Source organism: Garra rufa, chromosome 11 (genome assembly GCF_049309525.1).
Source record: "Garra rufa chromosome 11, GarRuf1.0, whole genome shotgun sequence".
NCBI lineage: Eukaryota > Metazoa > Chordata > Actinopteri > Cypriniformes > Cyprinidae > Garra > Garra rufa.
The window spans coordinates 23080859-23098358 of NC_133371.1; the positions used below are offsets into that span (position 1 = coordinate 23080859).

General features: G+C 36.9%; 1 protein-coding gene across 1 annotated transcript in view; it reads right to left on the minus strand.

The window, feature by feature from the left end:
• Positions 1 to 17500, minus strand: part of ryr1b (ryanodine receptor 1b (skeletal)) — a 128457-nt gene that overhangs the window by 77380 nt on the left and 33577 nt on the right. The window contains exons 5-30 of the mRNA XM_073850155.1: positions 17394 to 17414; positions 14707 to 14781; positions 14532 to 14610; positions 12042 to 12154; positions 11851 to 11950; positions 11346 to 11442; positions 9359 to 9433; positions 8702 to 8858; positions 8433 to 8600; positions 8192 to 8305; positions 7538 to 7545; positions 6935 to 7121; positions 6719 to 6854; positions 6545 to 6640; positions 6315 to 6433; positions 6089 to 6222; positions 5706 to 5947; positions 5431 to 5623; positions 3542 to 3758; positions 3344 to 3448; positions 3153 to 3256; positions 2971 to 3054; positions 2726 to 2885; positions 1263 to 1410; positions 395 to 600; positions 52 to 226 (exon numbers count right to left, since the gene is read on the minus strand). Coding sequence (XP_073706256.1) covers positions 52 to 226; positions 395 to 600; positions 1263 to 1410; positions 2726 to 2885; positions 2971 to 3054; positions 3153 to 3256; positions 3344 to 3448; positions 3542 to 3758; positions 5431 to 5623; positions 5706 to 5947; positions 6089 to 6222; positions 6315 to 6433; positions 6545 to 6640; positions 6719 to 6854; positions 6935 to 7121; positions 7538 to 7545; positions 8192 to 8305; positions 8433 to 8600; positions 8702 to 8858; positions 9359 to 9433; positions 11346 to 11442; positions 11851 to 11950; positions 12042 to 12154; positions 14532 to 14610; positions 14707 to 14781; positions 17394 to 17414 — 3313 coding nt within the window. The remainder of the gene's footprint in view (positions 1 to 51; positions 227 to 394; positions 601 to 1262; positions 1411 to 2725; positions 2886 to 2970; positions 3055 to 3152; positions 3257 to 3343; positions 3449 to 3541; positions 3759 to 5430; positions 5624 to 5705; positions 5948 to 6088; positions 6223 to 6314; positions 6434 to 6544; positions 6641 to 6718; positions 6855 to 6934; positions 7122 to 7537; positions 7546 to 8191; positions 8306 to 8432; positions 8601 to 8701; positions 8859 to 9358; positions 9434 to 11345; positions 11443 to 11850; positions 11951 to 12041; positions 12155 to 14531; positions 14611 to 14706; positions 14782 to 17393; positions 17415 to 17500) is intronic.

Genomic DNA, 17500 nt, shown 5'->3' on the forward strand with positions numbered 1-17500 from the left:
TCACTGAAACCCCGCTGATATACAGTACAACGCTATAGCCCAAATTCTCACCGTCTCCAATCTCAATGTCTTTGAAGGCCATTTCAGAGCCAGAATCGCTGATCAGCATCTCTCCGTTAAGGGTGAACATGATGTTCATTTCAGTGAGGTCTATCATGCACCCGACCACATCACCAGACTGCCATTGACGGCCAAATGGATCATTACCAATGTGCCATCGCTGAGCCTGCAGGAAGAGCAGAAGAGAGTAATTCAGCGTTTATTGCAGCTATCCAAAATAATTTGTCAGCAACTTTACGGCACACAAAAAGTATTGGTCCAATTAGCTGGATAGATGGCCTACAGTCTGGTACCATATAACACAGCAGAATTAGATTAATATGACACCACTGACCCTGTTTCCATTAAAGACATAGGCCAGCTCGTCAGAACCAAGCTCAACATCAGAACGGACGTTCGGTCGAGACCAGCCGACTCTCATCTCTCCTGTGGTAACGGCCTCAAATTCAAAGTACCATTTTCCTGAGGTAACAGCATACTGCTTCTCTGCCCTGAAGATACGCACTTTATCTCCATGTGTGTTCTCAACACCATGACCACCTGTGGGGAAAAACTGAGTTTTGGACTGCAAAAACAATATGAAGTCTGAAGTTGAGCAATGACTTTATTAAGGTCTGTTCCATATTCTCTTGCATATTCCTAGAAGTGATAATTTTGACATACGCACTCTCAACCACATTAAAGTAATAGTTCAACCTGAAAATGAAAATTGTCTTTAATTGCTCAATCTTATGTCATTCCAAACCCGTTCGACTTTTATTCATCTTCGGAACACAAATTAAGATATTTTGGTTGAAATCCGAGAGCTTTTTGACTTGTTTATTTCCTTACGTTTCTGGGCCTTGAATGTGTTGCTGTCTAAATACTATCGAAGACTGACACGGAAGAGAAGAAATTGGTGAATAAAGTTGTTCTTTTTGTTTTCTTTGCGCACAAAAAGTATTCTCGAAGCTTAATAACATTATGGTTGAACCACTGATGTCTACCTGATTACTACCTTTCTAGGCCTTAAATGCACTATATGCAAGGTCAGAATCTCTCAGATTTCATCAAAAATATCTTAATTTGTGTTCTGAAGATGAACAAAGGTCTTATGGGTTTGGAACGACATGAGGGTGAGTAATTAATGATGGAATTTATATTTTTGGTTGAACTATCTATTTAATACAGACACTGGTAAAAACACTAAAACAAAGACTTACTGCTCTCCTGATCTGGAGGCTCGATGTTGTATCCATAGCCAATCAGAGTGCGCACAGCATTGTTCACACTGTCTCTGTTGGTCTTCTTAGTTCTCTCGTCCAGCAGGTTGTATGGCACCAGACGAGGGTTACGCTTATTTAAGATGTCCTGAGGGTCACAAGGTAAGTAACAAGAGTAAAAAAAAGTTGTGCTTCTTTTCTAGTTTTTGAAGTATTATTAACTAAATTCCAGTTCACAGAAATTCAACAAAGTCATACAACTGAGATCCAAAAGACAGTGCCTTACAAACATATTCATACTCATACTCATATATTTTTCACATTTTGTTATGTTGCTGCCTTAGGCTAAACTGCTTTAAATTACTTTTGTTTTCACATCAGTCTACACTGAAACGCCATAATGGCAAGGCAAAAAACAGGTTTTTAACATCTTTGCCAAGTTATTAAGAATCAAAAATTTCCATTGCATAAGAATTCATACCCTTATCTGGGACACTTGGAATTTAGCTCAGGAGCCTTAATATTGCTTGTAGATGTTACTACACTTAAAGTGAAGTTAACCTGTGGCAAATTCATTTAAATGGTCATGATTTGGAAAGGCACACACATCTTGGGTGTAAGGTGTAACACCTGAAAATGCACATCAGAGCAAAAACCAAGCCCTGAGGTAAAAAAAAAAAAACTGCCTGTAGAGCTCAGAAACATGATTGGATCAAGCCACACATAGGTGGAAGAGTTCAGAAAAAATTCTGCTGCATTGAAGGTTCACAGAAGCATAGTCTCCGTTACCCTTAATGGAAAAAGTTTGAAACAACCAGGACTCTTCCTAGAACTGGCCTCTAGGCCAAACTGAGACTGGCGACCAAGAACCTGATGGTCACTCAAGACTCAATCCTCTCCTCAGTGAAAACACATAAAAACACATTGGGAATTTAAAGGGGTGAGGAGAAAAATGGCAGATAATTGCCAAATGCTGATGAGCAAAGCTTGTCGAATTATACACAAAAAGGCTGTAAATGTGCTTCAACTAAGTACTGAGTTGAGGGTATGAATACTTATGCAATTAACTTATTCAGTTTTTTATATAAATTTATGAAGTTGTGACAATTCTATTTTTGCTTTGACATTATGGTGTATGGAGTGTAGATTGATGTGGGAAAAAGTTATTTAAAGCAGTTTATCATAAGGCAGCAACATAACAAAATGAAACGAAGGAGTATGAATATTTTCGCAAGGCACTGTGTGATTTCTAACTTTAACCAATTATACCTATGTATATTATTTTAAGAAGTGGACAGCAATCTAAACCAAACGCTATTTCAACCAAATGGTACCCCCTTTGGGGTCTGGTTTGCGCCACCTCAGATTCAATTTGACCTCCTCCAACCTAGTTGACACTAATAAACACAGCAACTGAGGAAGTCGCTTTATTATGACAGCGTCAGCATAGTATCTACGTATACCTGCACAATGCTGTAGGTCCATCCTTGTTTCACTCTGTCCCGTGCCCAAACATTGTGTCCATTTTCTGCCAGCTTTTCCACCAGCTGGTTCTGATTGGGCGTCAGTTTGACATGATTGAGGTCCAGAGGAGCAGGTTTGTACCCGCTGCTCATCACATAACTGAGCAAGGAATAGAAAATTGTGAAAACCAAAACCTTATACATTATTTAAGACAAACACTGGATGCGTTTTTAGGTTTACACACGTTTTGGGCAGTTTGATCTTCCTCAGATTCTCCTCTGCTTTTTCATCTCCCATGCCTACATGGCATCCCAAAGCTAAGAGGGTTCTGCAGAGGTCAAGGAGAAAAGTTGGTGAAAAAACTGGATAGACAGATGGATGTATAAGCAATGAACTTCAGACATTTGAGATTCAACAGACACTCACTTCAAGGTTTCTCCAGACATCTGGAGGTTATAATTCCTCTCGGGTTCTGGAAGACTCTGAAAGTCCACCAAACACGGGTGCAACTTTTTATTATCATCCCTGAACTGAGAGAGAGAGAGAAAGAATGTAACTTTAATAAGAATCTTGAGTTTATATGTATGTTTGTGTTTGAGTTGGTATAAAGCACTCACCATTCCATAGGTCCAACCCTGTTCAATACGAGTCACAGCCCAGAGCTCATGGATGTTTTCTGCAAGCTTCTCTCTGATTCGCTCCAAATGAGGAGGTAGAACAATCTACAAATGCCATTACATACACAATAAACATACACTGATTTACTTTTGGCAAGCAACCGTGGAGTTTAAAAAATGTAAGTTTGTTTAGTTTACCTGGGCAGTGTCAACAGGACATGGAGTGAATGAGGTGTGTGTGAGGGACTGCGTGGGGCCCAGCAGGTTTCTGACTCCATTAAAGTCATGTTTATACTCCTTAATAGGCTCAATGCGCATTCTGTCTTTGGGAAGTAGAGCTTCATAACATGGTGCGTAACCAGGAGGGGGCAAAAACTTAAAATCCCCATGGCGGCCACCCAAAAGGAAGCGAGCTCTGTAAAATGGAGAAAAAAAAGGTCAGTAAGTGACAAATGAATGATCATTTTTCTAAAATTTAGATTTTAGTTAGGGGCCAAGCACTGAAGGCGTTCTTATTCCGCTTCTTCTTCTTCCACTCCAGTCTATGGCAGCCCATAGAACCGCTTGCGGAAAAGTTATGAAATTTGGCACACAGATAGAGGACAGTCTCCACGTTACCCATAGCAATTTTAGAGTCTCTAGCTCAAACTCTCTAGAGCCACCACTTGTCCATTCACTCATGTTTATGCTAATAAACTTTTAATAACTTTTGATAACTTTTAATAACTTTTGAACCATAAGGTCTAGAAAGAAAATTCTTTTCCTATGAATTTTTTTCTCTGAATCCTTGGCTCATGCAAAGTCAAATGGACACCTAAATTTAAGTTTAAGAATTTTCGCTATTTTCAATAGTTTGAAAAACCTTATTTTTCGAACACGTCCCAGACGGTTTGTTGAATTTTCACCAAAATTGGCTCAGAGCACCTTCAGACCATGCTGGCAAAAAGTCATGGAATTCAAGTTGATTAGTCAAACTGTTCGTCAATAACGCATGAACGAATTTGACGAAAAGCATGCAAAAATTGATGTGAGGCTACATCTCCACAATGGTTTAGTTTTGTTATAAAAACCATGACCTGAGGCTACTTGCACAGTTTCGGCACAGTGACACCTAGTGGTCAGGAGATATGAAAAATAGCTATTTTTGCTTATAACTTCTAAATGATTTGGCTAAAAATCACTAAACTTGTCCGAGTCAAACCATACCCAGTTTTAACCATGTGAGCTGAGTTTCATAAAATTGTAAAGAAACTGGTCTCAATATATTCTTTAGGTTATGCCAAGAACATGGATACCAATTTTTTTTTTTTTTTTTTTACTTTTTTAAACTAGACCGTTGATCTGATTTTCACCAAATTTGACTGAAATCATTTTCAGATCATGCTGGCAAAAATGTATGGATTTTGTGTCGATATACAAAATGGTTAGCATTTAACACATCAATGAATTTGCTGGAATAATGCCAAACGGTATAAAAGCTATATCTCTGCAAAGCTTTATTGAAACCAAACTTTGTGTGTGCCATTGTAACCTCACACAGAACACACCACATCGATTTGATAACAGCACCACCTAATGGTCAAAAGTGATAAGCATTGCGGTTTAAAATCAAGTGATTTTAAGCTGTTGAAACACAATCAGAAGTGAAAAAGAGCTCATTAAGCTATATGCGCGCATTGTCTGTTTCTGGGCATGTGCATGTGAAAATGGTGCGTGAGTACTGAACAGAGTTCAGTTTATATGCCGTTTATGTACCTTGAATGGAATTTAGGTCCTAGGGGAAAGCAAACAGCTCAGAAAGGATCCGGGCAGCTCTTAAAGTGACAGCAGTCTAATATTCCTGCTGTCTCATGGATGTCTTGACTACCTTTCTGTGTCTTGAACATGTCAGTGGCGTTGCTGTCTATGCAGGGTCAGAAAGCTCTCGAAATTCATAAGAAATATCTTAATTTGTGTTTTGAAGATGAACAAAGGTCTTACGGGTTTGGAGCACCATGAGGGTGAGTATTTAATCAAACAATTTTCATTTAGGGTGAACTATCCCTTTAAGAAAAGGTTATGCAATACAAAATAATAATGTTAATTACTTCACTCCAGCGGAGAAGCTAATGACAGGGAAGAAGAGGCCATCAACGTTGAAGTTCTCAAACATTCCCTGGACTGGATGGCCATTGATACGGAAGGAGATACTGGGCACACTTAAATCCAGACAGCAGCTCACAACGTCATCTGCTGCCAGGATGTGCTGGTTGGGTGAAGCCACCTGACGTGACACATGACCTACACAGAGCAAAAATATGGTTTAAGGACCATTAACACTCACACATACACTGTGTAGAATTTACAAGATCACCACACTTACCTGACCACAATTGAAGGCCATCAAAGCCATAAGAATAGAGGTCATCACCCACACCGTTGCCACCCCAGCCCTCTCCTCCTCCTGGGTACGGACTGAAACCCTCAGTCAGAGCCCAGCCAACACGCAGATGGGTAGCCTGAGCGGACACATATGGTTCCATGTAGTCCACCATCACCTCAAAGTACCACTTTTTATACTGTGTAGAACCTTCACAAGTCCCCAAGAAGATATTGGGCCTCACGCTATAAGGAGTAAGCAACATTTATGTAGTTAAAGGGTTTGAAATCTTTACAATTTATTTGATTTAACACACTTTCAGGAACAAAAGCGGCAATGCAGAATTTTTAATTGGACAAAAACCTTTATATCTCAACAGAAATTACCTCGATACATAGTTAACGATGTTAGTCTGCAGTAGGAGGTCACGGCCCGGAAGCAGATTTTCTGTGATGAGGTTTTGATTGGACCTCACAGCAACACCGTTACACACACACAGAGATCGTAATACATCTAAAACCTGTCCAGAAAAAAGCAGACCAAAGTGAGATTTTTCACTGTGTATCAAAATGACGAAATTTCAGTTGACCTAAATCACTTTTGCAGTCAGACCTTATGGTTTCGACCATGCTTGTCCAAGAGAGAAATGATAGACTTGATGTGATTCTCCTGAATGATGTTCAAGACTTCAGGACTTTCAATCAAAACACAATAGAGCACCTCTAGGATGCCTGGAGGACAACAGATAAAATAAAGAAGTATGAGAGCAAGGATTAAAGACAGGTTGTTAGTCATTATGTGGCATTTGATCACTGTGTGCTGGATGAAGGGGATATATATACCTGAAGAAGCTTCCAGACGATCTAGTTTACTAACCAGCCAGTCCAAGTTATCGCAAAACAGAGCACAGTTAGATCGGTTTCCTCTAATCAGCGACGCTGTGAAAATAGAGACACATTCACAAATCTAATCCATATAGTCCAAAATAAATAGATAAATTATTTATATTCAGTCACCAAGCAGTTCATAGAGCAGGTTGACAATCTCCTTCCAGGATTCAGCAGCTTCCTCTCCGGCAAACTCAGAGAAGTGTGCAGCAGTGTTGTAGACATTCAGGCGGTCGATACACTCCAGAACGATGGTGATCATCCCCTGCAACAGAAAAGAGACACCAATTAAAGGGGATCAGGGCTGATTGTCAGACAGACAGGCACAAACACGCACACACATACCTCTTCTTGGAAGAGGTTCTGTCGGTTGCGTAGAGAGCGCAGCTTGGTCTGTTTCTCCTCGTGTTCCAGCTCCTCCTCTGGAGGCCGGAAGTAATGGATCAGATCCTGCAAGGACAGGATAACTCCGTCCAGTGGCAGGGACACCGGACCCGGGGATTTGTTCTTCCCACTCAGAGAATCCAGACCTCTGATGTACAAGAGAGAGAAGAGGATGCATGCACATTCACACACAGAAACACACACAAGAAAATATAAGGCAACAGTCTATAAATATTTTCTTCAATTATCAGTCTAAATAAGCTGCATTCATTTGATCAAAAATACACCAAAAAATTTAATATCGTGAAATTTTATTATGATGTAAAAGAATGTTTTCCTATTTTATTAATATACATTCAAATCTAATTTATTCATGTGATCAAAGCTGAATTTTCAGCATCATAACAGTATTCAGTGTCACATTATCCTTCAGAAATATGTGGATTTATTATCAGTGCTGGTTAATATTTTTTGGAAAAGTGGAAGTTTTTTTCAGGAATCTTTAAAAAATGAAAAGTTCAAAAGAACAGAATTTATTGAATTAAATTGTTATATTGTTCTAACAATATAAACTATAATTTAAAAGTTTGTGGTTAGTAAATTTTTCTTTTCTTTTTTTTCTTTTCTTTAAAAAAAAAAATTGTATTCAGCAAGGATGTGTTAAATTGATAAAAAGTAATAGCAAAGTCTTTTAATATTTGAAATAGCTAAGTCCACTTAATATTTTGGTGGAAAACTTCATACTACTTCTATTTTCACTTTATGTTTTATCAATCAATAAATGTAACCATTAAATATCACCAAATTCTTATTCTGATATATATATATATATATATATATATATATATATATATATATATTATATATATATATATATATATATATAGATAGATAGATAGATAGATAGATAGATAGATAGATATAGATATATATAGATATATATTATTATATATATTATATATTATATATATTATAGATATGAGTGTGTACATCACTGTTCAAAAGTATAAAGTCTGATTTTTTAAGGAATGATTCATTCAGCAAGGATGCATTCAATTGATCAAAAGCGACAGTAAAGAAAATATTACAAGAAATGTTCATGTGAAGGATAATGTGACTGAAGACAATGATATATTACACAGGATTCATTGTGACAGTATAATATACAGAATAAATGAACATTAGATTGTATGTGATTTGCAGTCGTACTTGATGAACCTGTGTAAAAAGGCCAGTGGTGCTGTAGATCATACGAGCAGCCTGAGACTCTTCCATCTGAGAGCGCGAGCAAGTCAGTGCATCATCCATATGACCCTCTTGATGTAATATGGCCTAAAAGAGAGATAAAGAAAGAGTTTGGTGTAAATGTGAGATCATAAGAAATACAACAGTGTGACTGGCTTGACATCAGTTAAGTTGGTATATGATCATTTGGTTTGTAGTTCAGTGAGCTTCATACCCTTCTCTTCATAGTTCCTAGGCGAGCCGCTTTGGCATCTAAAGCTGCATATGTGAGCCACAACCCTGTGGAAAGATGCTGCATAAAACACATGGACTCGCCATACTTGATCTCAGGAATGCCCATTCCTTCCACATCTCGCTTCTTCTGAGCCCCCTCCACTTTCTCCTGTTCTCCAGAAAACGAGAAAAGGCATTAGAATTTGATAACTAGTCAAACTCACCAAATAAAAAGCTGATTTTTTTAATTCATGAGAAGTTCAAAGCTACCTTTGATGCACGGTAACAGAAGGCAGACAATTTGGTGTTGGCTTTCTCTGGATCCAGAACCATCAGACCCTTCTCCTCATCCAAACACAGGTACCGACCCGTTGTGATGTGGCGTACGCGGAAAGCCTGGCCCCACTTCATATGGCTACCGCTCCAACTGTAGAGACAAAACATATATGTATTGCAAAATGTACATGCAAAACTAAATAAATAGATAAATGTGACCCTTGACCACAAAACTAGTCTTAAGTAGCCAATAGCCAAAAATACATTGTATGGGTCAAAATTATCGATTTTTCTTTTATGCCAAAATTTATTAGGATATCAAATAAGGATCATGTTCCATGAAGATATTTTGTAAATTTCTTATCGTTAATTTATCAAATATTAATTTTTGATTAGTAATATGAAATTGCTAAGAACTTCATTTGGATAACTTTAGAGGCGATTTTCTCAATATTTAGATTTTTTGCACCCTCAGATTCCAGATACCCAAATAGTTGTATCTCGGCCAAATATACAAACCATACATCAATTGAAAGCTCATTTATTCAGCTTTTAGATGTTGTATTAATCTTAATTTTAAAAAAATACCATTATGACTGGTTTTGTGGTCCTGGGTCAAAAAAAATAATAAGAGGTGAGAGATTTTCTCACCCAATTCTCAGAGGCTCAAGTCTCCATAATGAACGGGCCTGACTACATACTGCCCCTCCTTCATATTGTGCAATCCTAGAGAAAGAGATTGACATTATTAGTATTTATATTAAGCATTCAGTGTGAAATACACAGTATAATGAGGTTAGCCAATCATAACAGGTCATTTAATGTACATACAGTACAGATGGTGCAGTGATAAAAACAGCTTGCTTAAATAATTAAATATATATATATACTACTATACGTGTTTGTGTGAGTGAGTGAGTTTGTGTGTGTACATCACTGTTCGAAGGTTCAGAATCTGTAAGATTTTTTTTTAAAACAAGACAAGGATGCATTCAATGGATCAAAAGCGACAGTAAAGATATTTATAATGTTGCAAATATTTCTATTTCAAATGAATTCTGTTCTTTTTAGAGTGAGACATGTTTATTAAGGCCTTGATGTCACAATTTTTATCTTTCATATTACATGTGACATGGATTCAACTGTACTCTCAAAAATATTGTACTACAAAATGACAGACTCCGTGTCAAGTCTGAGTGTCAAATCCATTATGATTGCAGTCCGAATCTAAGCGAGGGTCTAGACCCCAACTCTAATATACAGTGGTGCTTAAGTTTGTGGAGCCTTTATAATTTTCTATATTTCTGCATAAATATGACCCAAAACATCAGAAGTCCTGAAAGTTGACAAAGAGAGCCCAATCAAACAATTGAGATTTTACTTTGTTATTTTTTATTTTTTTTTCTGGAAAATGGTCCAATATTACACATCTGTTAGTGGCAAAAGTATGTGAATCTCTAGGATTAGCAGTTAATTTGAGGGTGAAATTACAGTCCATCTATTCAAAGGTGTTTTCAATGAGTGAAACTATCAGGTATCAGTGTGTGCCTTGTTTTATTTAAAGAACAGGGTTCAATCAAAGTCTGGTCCTTTTTGTGGAAGTGAATCATGGCACAAACAAAGGAGATCTCCACAAATCCACACTCAGCCAGACTGGGTACAAATGAAGGAAATTTAAGAAAACCGTTACCCTCCCCAGTAGTGGTCGACCAACAAAGATCACTCCAAAAGCAAGACACGTAATAGTCTGAAAAGGACTCTAGAGAAACTTTTAAGCAACTAAAGACCTTTGTCACATTGACTAATGTTAATGTTCGTGAATCCACCATTAGAGGAACACTAAACAAACACTGGTGTGCATCTCGAAAACGAACACTGCTGTCCATCTGCATGATTACCGAAGATCATGTGGACAAACCAGATGACTATTGGAGAAATTTTCAATGGACGGATTAGACCACAATAGAAATTTTGGGTTAAAATGAGAAGCGTTATGTTTGGATAATCCATCTGTGAAACATGGTGGTGGTAGTATCATGGTTTGGGCCTGTTTTGCTGCACTTGGCCAGGATGGCTTGCCATAATTGATGGATCAACGAATTCTGAAATATACTAGCAAATTCTAAAGAAAAATATCAGGACATCTGTCTGAGAACTGAATCTCAAGACAAAGTGGGTCATGCAGCAAGACAATGACCCCAAGCACACAAGTCATTTTTACCAAAGAATGGTTAAAGAAGAACAAATTTAATGTTTTGGAATGGCCAAGTTAAAGTCTAGACCTTAATCCAATTGAAATTGTGGAAAGACCATAGGAGGAAACAGAGTTGAAGCAGTTCTGTACTGAGGAATGGATTCAAATTCCTACAAGTCATTTTTCAGGAATGATCAGCAGTTACAAGAAATGTTTAGCTGCAGTTATTGCTGCAAAAGGTTGTCAAAGTTATTGGATAATTTTCCAGAAAAAATAAATGAAAAAAGTATATATGTTTGTCTCGTTTGTTTGATTGGATACTCTTTGTCTACTTTCAGGACTTGTGTGAAAATCCGATGATCCTTTGGGTCATATTTATGTAGAAATATAGAAAAGCGTTCATAAACTTTCAAGCACCGCTGTATATATATATTCGTCTCTTACTTGCGCTGTTCTTCTCCCTGATCAGGTGTTGAGATGGCCAGACACTCATCCATGTGACCATGAAACAGTCTTATAACATGACCTCCAGTTAAGTACCCTAAAAGAGCACATATAAAGAGCAGATTTATACATTTATATATGGATTTATACATCATCTGAAAAACATAAGTAAATAAGCTTTCCATTACTGTATGTTTTGCTAGGTAGGACAAAATCTATTTCAAAATCCGGATTCTGAGGGTGCAAAAAAAAGCAATATATTGAGAAAATCGCCTTTAAAGTTGTCCAAATTAAGTTCTTAGCAATGCATATTACTAATTAAAAATGTTTTGATATATTTACGGTAGGAAATTTACAAAATATCTTCATGGAACGTTATCTTTACTTACTTACTTACATTATCTTTTTAGCCTTTTCTACAAATATACCCATGCTACTTACAAATGGTTTTGTGGTAAAATGGTCACGACTGATTGTGAATTTTCTGTATTTGCTGAACACTTACCCTCTGCCAGCTCACAGCCTGAGCAGACTGGATTCATGTTCCATAAGGTCTGCATAAAGGAGGCATCTACCATCAAGTCCCCGCTAGCATACGACAGATGCTGCAAAAGATATCACAGATACCAGCTGTCAACTGCACAGAGAAGCATGTTTGATAGTATTATTAGGATATAAGGGTCTATAAAGACTTACTAGGTATCTCTCTGATGACACGCTAACCAGGATCAGGTCGTCTCCTACCCTGACCTTCTCACCCTCTGACCTCTGTTTGGATGCAGGATGGATGGTCCACCAACATGCTTCCCCTAAACATACAGAGAAAAAGAATTTATCCAATAATAAAAAAACAATAACAACATACATAATATTAGAAATACTGCTATAACCCAATGTGTCATTTGTGGGTATAGTTTGTGTAAATGATGTCTTTGATTGTTCTCAAGTGTGCATAGCCAGAGTTGAGGCACGCAGACACACAGTGTGTTTCATGGCGATATAAATGTGCCATTTGCAGACTGGTGAGGAGACAGTGGGAGACAGGCATTCGTTAGCTTTACCATCTGGTTCATGCTGTTCAGACAATACTCTTTTTCCTGGGGTTTTATAGTGGGATTGGACATTAGATTGTTGTTGCTGTTCGAATCCTTGAAGTTTGGGGTTTGATAGAAAACTGTCATTAAATGTGACACTATTCACTGCTCCCTCAACTCAGTTGTAAAGAGTAACAATGTTCATACGACATTATTAAAGGAGTCATTGGATGCCCTTTTTTGCCCAAGTTTTTGGATCTCTTTAGGGTCTTCATGAAATGTCTGCAACCTACTTTGGTTACAACACCTTTTTACCATGTCAAAAACATCTCTGTTCACATCCCTAGTAATTTTAAAGAGCAGGGTTTTCAATGTAAACAATCTGCAAAGTAGTTAATCAGAAAAGTGCATTATACATAAAGATACTGTCACTCAAAAGAAAGAGTCGACTCTAAGCTGCCTTAACAAGTCGTCATATTTTCGAATCTTCTGCCTGTTACCAATCTACGTCACTGGGTAACATATTAGCATAATCCCGCCTGCTGCGAAGTACGAACACTCTGACCAGCCCACAAACACTTCCGCTAGTTAGTGTGTTTATATTATGTAGAGAAAACAAAGTGTCCTGCGCTGTGAAAGCAAGTTTGTTTTGTTGAAAGATGATGATTATTCAGTGGTTAAAATTCTTTTTTCCATGATACCACAGCAATACATTTTGAACCTTTTGTTGTGTGCTCGTCATTTTACAGATGAATGCTTCTCTAATCTTTTTATCTTTTTTGGCTTCTAATCTTCTTTACTTGTACTAAAAAGTGTCTCCAAACCACAACCTGTAAGTACGATTGATACATTGTGTGTACATTTTCAAGTGAGTGCTCAAAATATCTTTTTTTTTTTTTTTTTTTTTGTGCTAATATATGATGTATACCTAGTGCAGCTTTAGGTTTCCAGGTAAACTGCAATATTACTGGCTTACTAAAATAGTTCTTATTATTCGATGTGAACCCATTATTTCCCAAAAATTTGTCAATTATTGTGGAATGTCGTGGTTTTAATTACTTTAATAATAAAAAATGTAACTTCATTACATAGATAGATAGATAGTGTTTCATTAGTTAGTCGTGTTAGCACTCGGCTAACGTATCCACCATTATTGTTTTGTTATGCATTACATTTTAGCAGCTAAACTTTAACTGTGGGCATGATTTGCTTGCATAAGTGTTAAACAAAATGTTTTTAAGTCATTATTTTAAGAACGTATTGGAACACTATATTATTGTTTTATGTAAAGGTGCTTCAGGGTTGCCAGGTTTTCACAACAAAACCCACCCAATTGCTACTTAGAACTAGCCCAATCACGTTTCGAGGGGGGTCCCTTAAACGTAAACAAATTCCGGGGCTAAATATGACATTATTGGGGGCGCTTCTACCCGCGGACATCAAAAACAATGGCGGACTTGGCAACACTAACTTGCTCAAGTAGTCCTCTCTGTGCCAATCACAACAGGCTTGGCCAGCTGACCAATTAGAGCAGAGTAGGCTTATAAAAGGGAGGGGTTTACAGATATTACGCTCAAAGCTGATTCGAACGAACCGTTTCAAAATCATTGACAAATGACTCTATGTATAAATGTGTATTCTGAGAAAATTACAATGTTTTCTAACCTTAGATGCATTTAAACCTGTTGTACGGGACTCCAACTCAATATTAGGACACTTAAAAAAAACATATGACCTGCTCTTTAAATGATAATGAGTTACTGCGCACTCCACCCCTCTATTCTGTTTTTTGTGTATTTGGTGGCACATTACCATTAAAAACAAAACTAATCCACTGCATCCTCAGTGCCTCTGATGTCGGGAGGAAATGAAGACTCTTATGTTCAGTTTTACAGCCAACAACAAAACACCTGCATTTCCTACGAGACATTGCTGTCGCTACAGCTACTCGAATGTGGAGAAAATTGCTGTGGACGGAAATATGCTAATATGGGACAGTCCATTTAGAGGTCCTGGGTGGGACCTGAGCAGTATGACATCGTACTGCTCAGAAAATCAAAACAGCTTGATAAATGAGACTGTTTAGTTTTTTGGGGGATTAAAAAAATGCTAAAACACATTTATATGCAAACACCATGTGGATTACATATACCTGTTGAATCTTCTTGCAGGCCCACATCAAAGGCCAGCTTGTCTGTGAGTGAACGTGATGTCGTCAGGCAGCTGAGATACTGTTTTTCAGGGAAAAAAACATGTTTCATTAATATTAGTTCAATCTAAATGCCAGTAAATGGCATTGTAAATGGAACCCATCACGCATCTCTCACCATGCTAGAGTGGTAGTGTCTGAGGAGGATAGCGTGGCCATATAGCAGCGTTCGGTGTCCCCCTCCCTGAGATGACTGAAGATTTAAGTACAACAGAGAAAATAAAGTTAAAACAACTTCTTTGTACTCAAATAGTGTTTTACATAGGAAAGGGAAGAGCTCCATCGTTTTCACATGACGACAACAGTGAGACATAAGAAGAGGTAGACTGAAAACAAAAACTGTTATGAAGGGACAGAGGAATAAAGTACCACAGATTTCTTCACATACTCTAAGTTGACATTCACAGAAAATGGAGAGAGCATACATAAGTACAGAAACAACCATTGAACAGAGGAGTCAAAGAGTCAAAGGTCACATTCAGCCGTCATGAGGACAACAGACACATCCTGTGGACGGCTTACCTTTTCTCAACATCCAGTAAGGATTAAAAGCAAGAGAACAGGATTATTGTTGCTATTAGTTTCGTCTATGGTCTCATACTATGTATGAGTATGATTACATAAACGAGAAAGAGAGAGAGCACACACCATAGCAGACCTTCAAAAGATGGTTGTATTAAAAAAGAAAATCCAACATTGTTTATCAACCCTATGTTGTTCCAAATCCGTTTCTGGATCAGAAAAGGGGAAGTATTTTTGTATAATGTACTGCTTTTACTTTGCCATAAAATTGGACCATTTGTGACCCTGGATCACAAAACCAGTGGCATGGGTATATTTGTAGCAAAAAATAGCCAAAAATACATTGTATGGGTCAAAATGATCGATTTTTCTTTTATGCCAGAAACCATTAGGATAAGTAAAGTAAAGATCATGTTCCATGAAGATATTTAGTAAATTTCCTTCCGTAAATATAGAAAAAATTAATTAGTTTTTGAAGCATTAAAAGCTCCAGTTACCATAACTGCACAGAAAAGGGCAACCAGTTCATTATAAGTATTTTCTTTCCTATTCTACAAAAGAAAGTCATATAGGTTTGGAACGACATGAGAGTAAATAAATCATGCCAGAATTGAGATCTTTTGGGTTAATTCATCAGAACAGCTGTGTCGAGCTGGAATTGGTCAGCATTTGCCTACATTAAAAATTGTTTTAGGCATATTCTTGGCTACCCAACTACCTGTTAAAACAAACATAATTTCATGCAATTTAAACTAAACCTGCCATGGTAAAAACCCAAAGGAAATTCTTGAGGGAACTCATGGCTTGAAAATATTAATTCCTATGTTTAATAAATTCAATAAATTCAATAAGTTCAATAAATTGCATAGGTATATGTAATTTAAATAAATAATAAATGATCATATAAAATTATTTTAGTAACCTTTCAAAAATAATATTGCAGTCTGACAAATAATGGAAGAATATTGGTAAAATTCAGGCAAATGAAATACTGTTTAATTCCTTAATCCACAAATTAAGATGATGTTAGCATAAATAACTATACTACTGAGGAGGCTAGTAGTGAGTAGTGAAAAAGAGGAGAAAAACTTTTTTATATAGCCTACTCTTAATTTGGCTGATCATTTTCCTATGGAAACCTTTTTTTAAATCACACATGCAAGTCTGTTTCTCACAATTATTTTTTTCTTAGAATTGTCTTTGAATTTGTCTTTTCTGACTTAATAACTCACAATTGCGTGTTATAAAGTCAGAGCTGTGAGTTTGTCAATACACGCAATACTGACATTATAGCTCTCAATTGCGAACAAAAAGTCAGAATTGTGAGATGTAAACTCAAAATTGCATGCAAAAAAGTCTGAATTGTCAGAATAAAAAGTCGCAATTACCTTTTTTTTAATAAGTTGCGGAAACAGGCTTCTATATTTTCCAGATAAACATCTCTAAATGAATTTGCATGAGATTTTCTTCATAGATCTGTTGAATGCTGCAAAATTATTTGGTAAATTAAATAAAGTAAACCTAAAACATTTTTAATTTAGACTACCAAATTTTTGATAGCTGAAAACATAATCAAATTAGCTAAAATACTGAATAAATAAATATGCCAGGGCCAAAGCATTTGTACAACTTTGTGAATAGAAACAATATATATATATATATATATATATATATATATATATATATATATATATATATATGAATTTGAAATGAAATTGATGAAAATCTGTCCAACTGTTATATACATTTTTTGATAGATGAAGGGATAATCAAAATATTCCAAATATGTTAAATAATAATCAAGCCAGGGGCAAGGGATATGTCATACTTTCTGAATGACATTTAAAATCTGCAGATCTGTGTGGCCGCAGGTTTCATGTAGACCTGCTTATCAGCTTTCATGTTAGCCAGGAATGAGTGTAAGTGTTATGGGCCGTACACTGAAGATCATATCCTCAACCAGGATTAAGTGGCACTGAGCTCATCTTACACACTGGAATGCTCTCTCTCTCTTTCTCTCACTCTTTTTCTTACAAATGTACACACTTATACACACGGACGAGGTGTCACTTGAAATGCCATTTGGAGAGCAAATGGGATTCCAACTCCAACCAAACTGGACAAAGTGAGGAACAGGTGACAGAGGTCAAAGGTCAGACAGAAGTAAATGTTTAGGGGTAAAGAAATCTACAGCATTATTTCATCCACAACGGACACTAAGAAGGAAATTTAGGTACAGAGGAGAGGAAGGGTGCTGAGGTTACGATGAGACATAAGACATACCCATTTATCCAAATCGACTGCCTAAAGTTGGCAGGAAAGGAAGATGAAAGGTCAAGAGAGAGACAAAAAGTACAGGAAATTAAGTTACACTAACAAATCTGATCTCT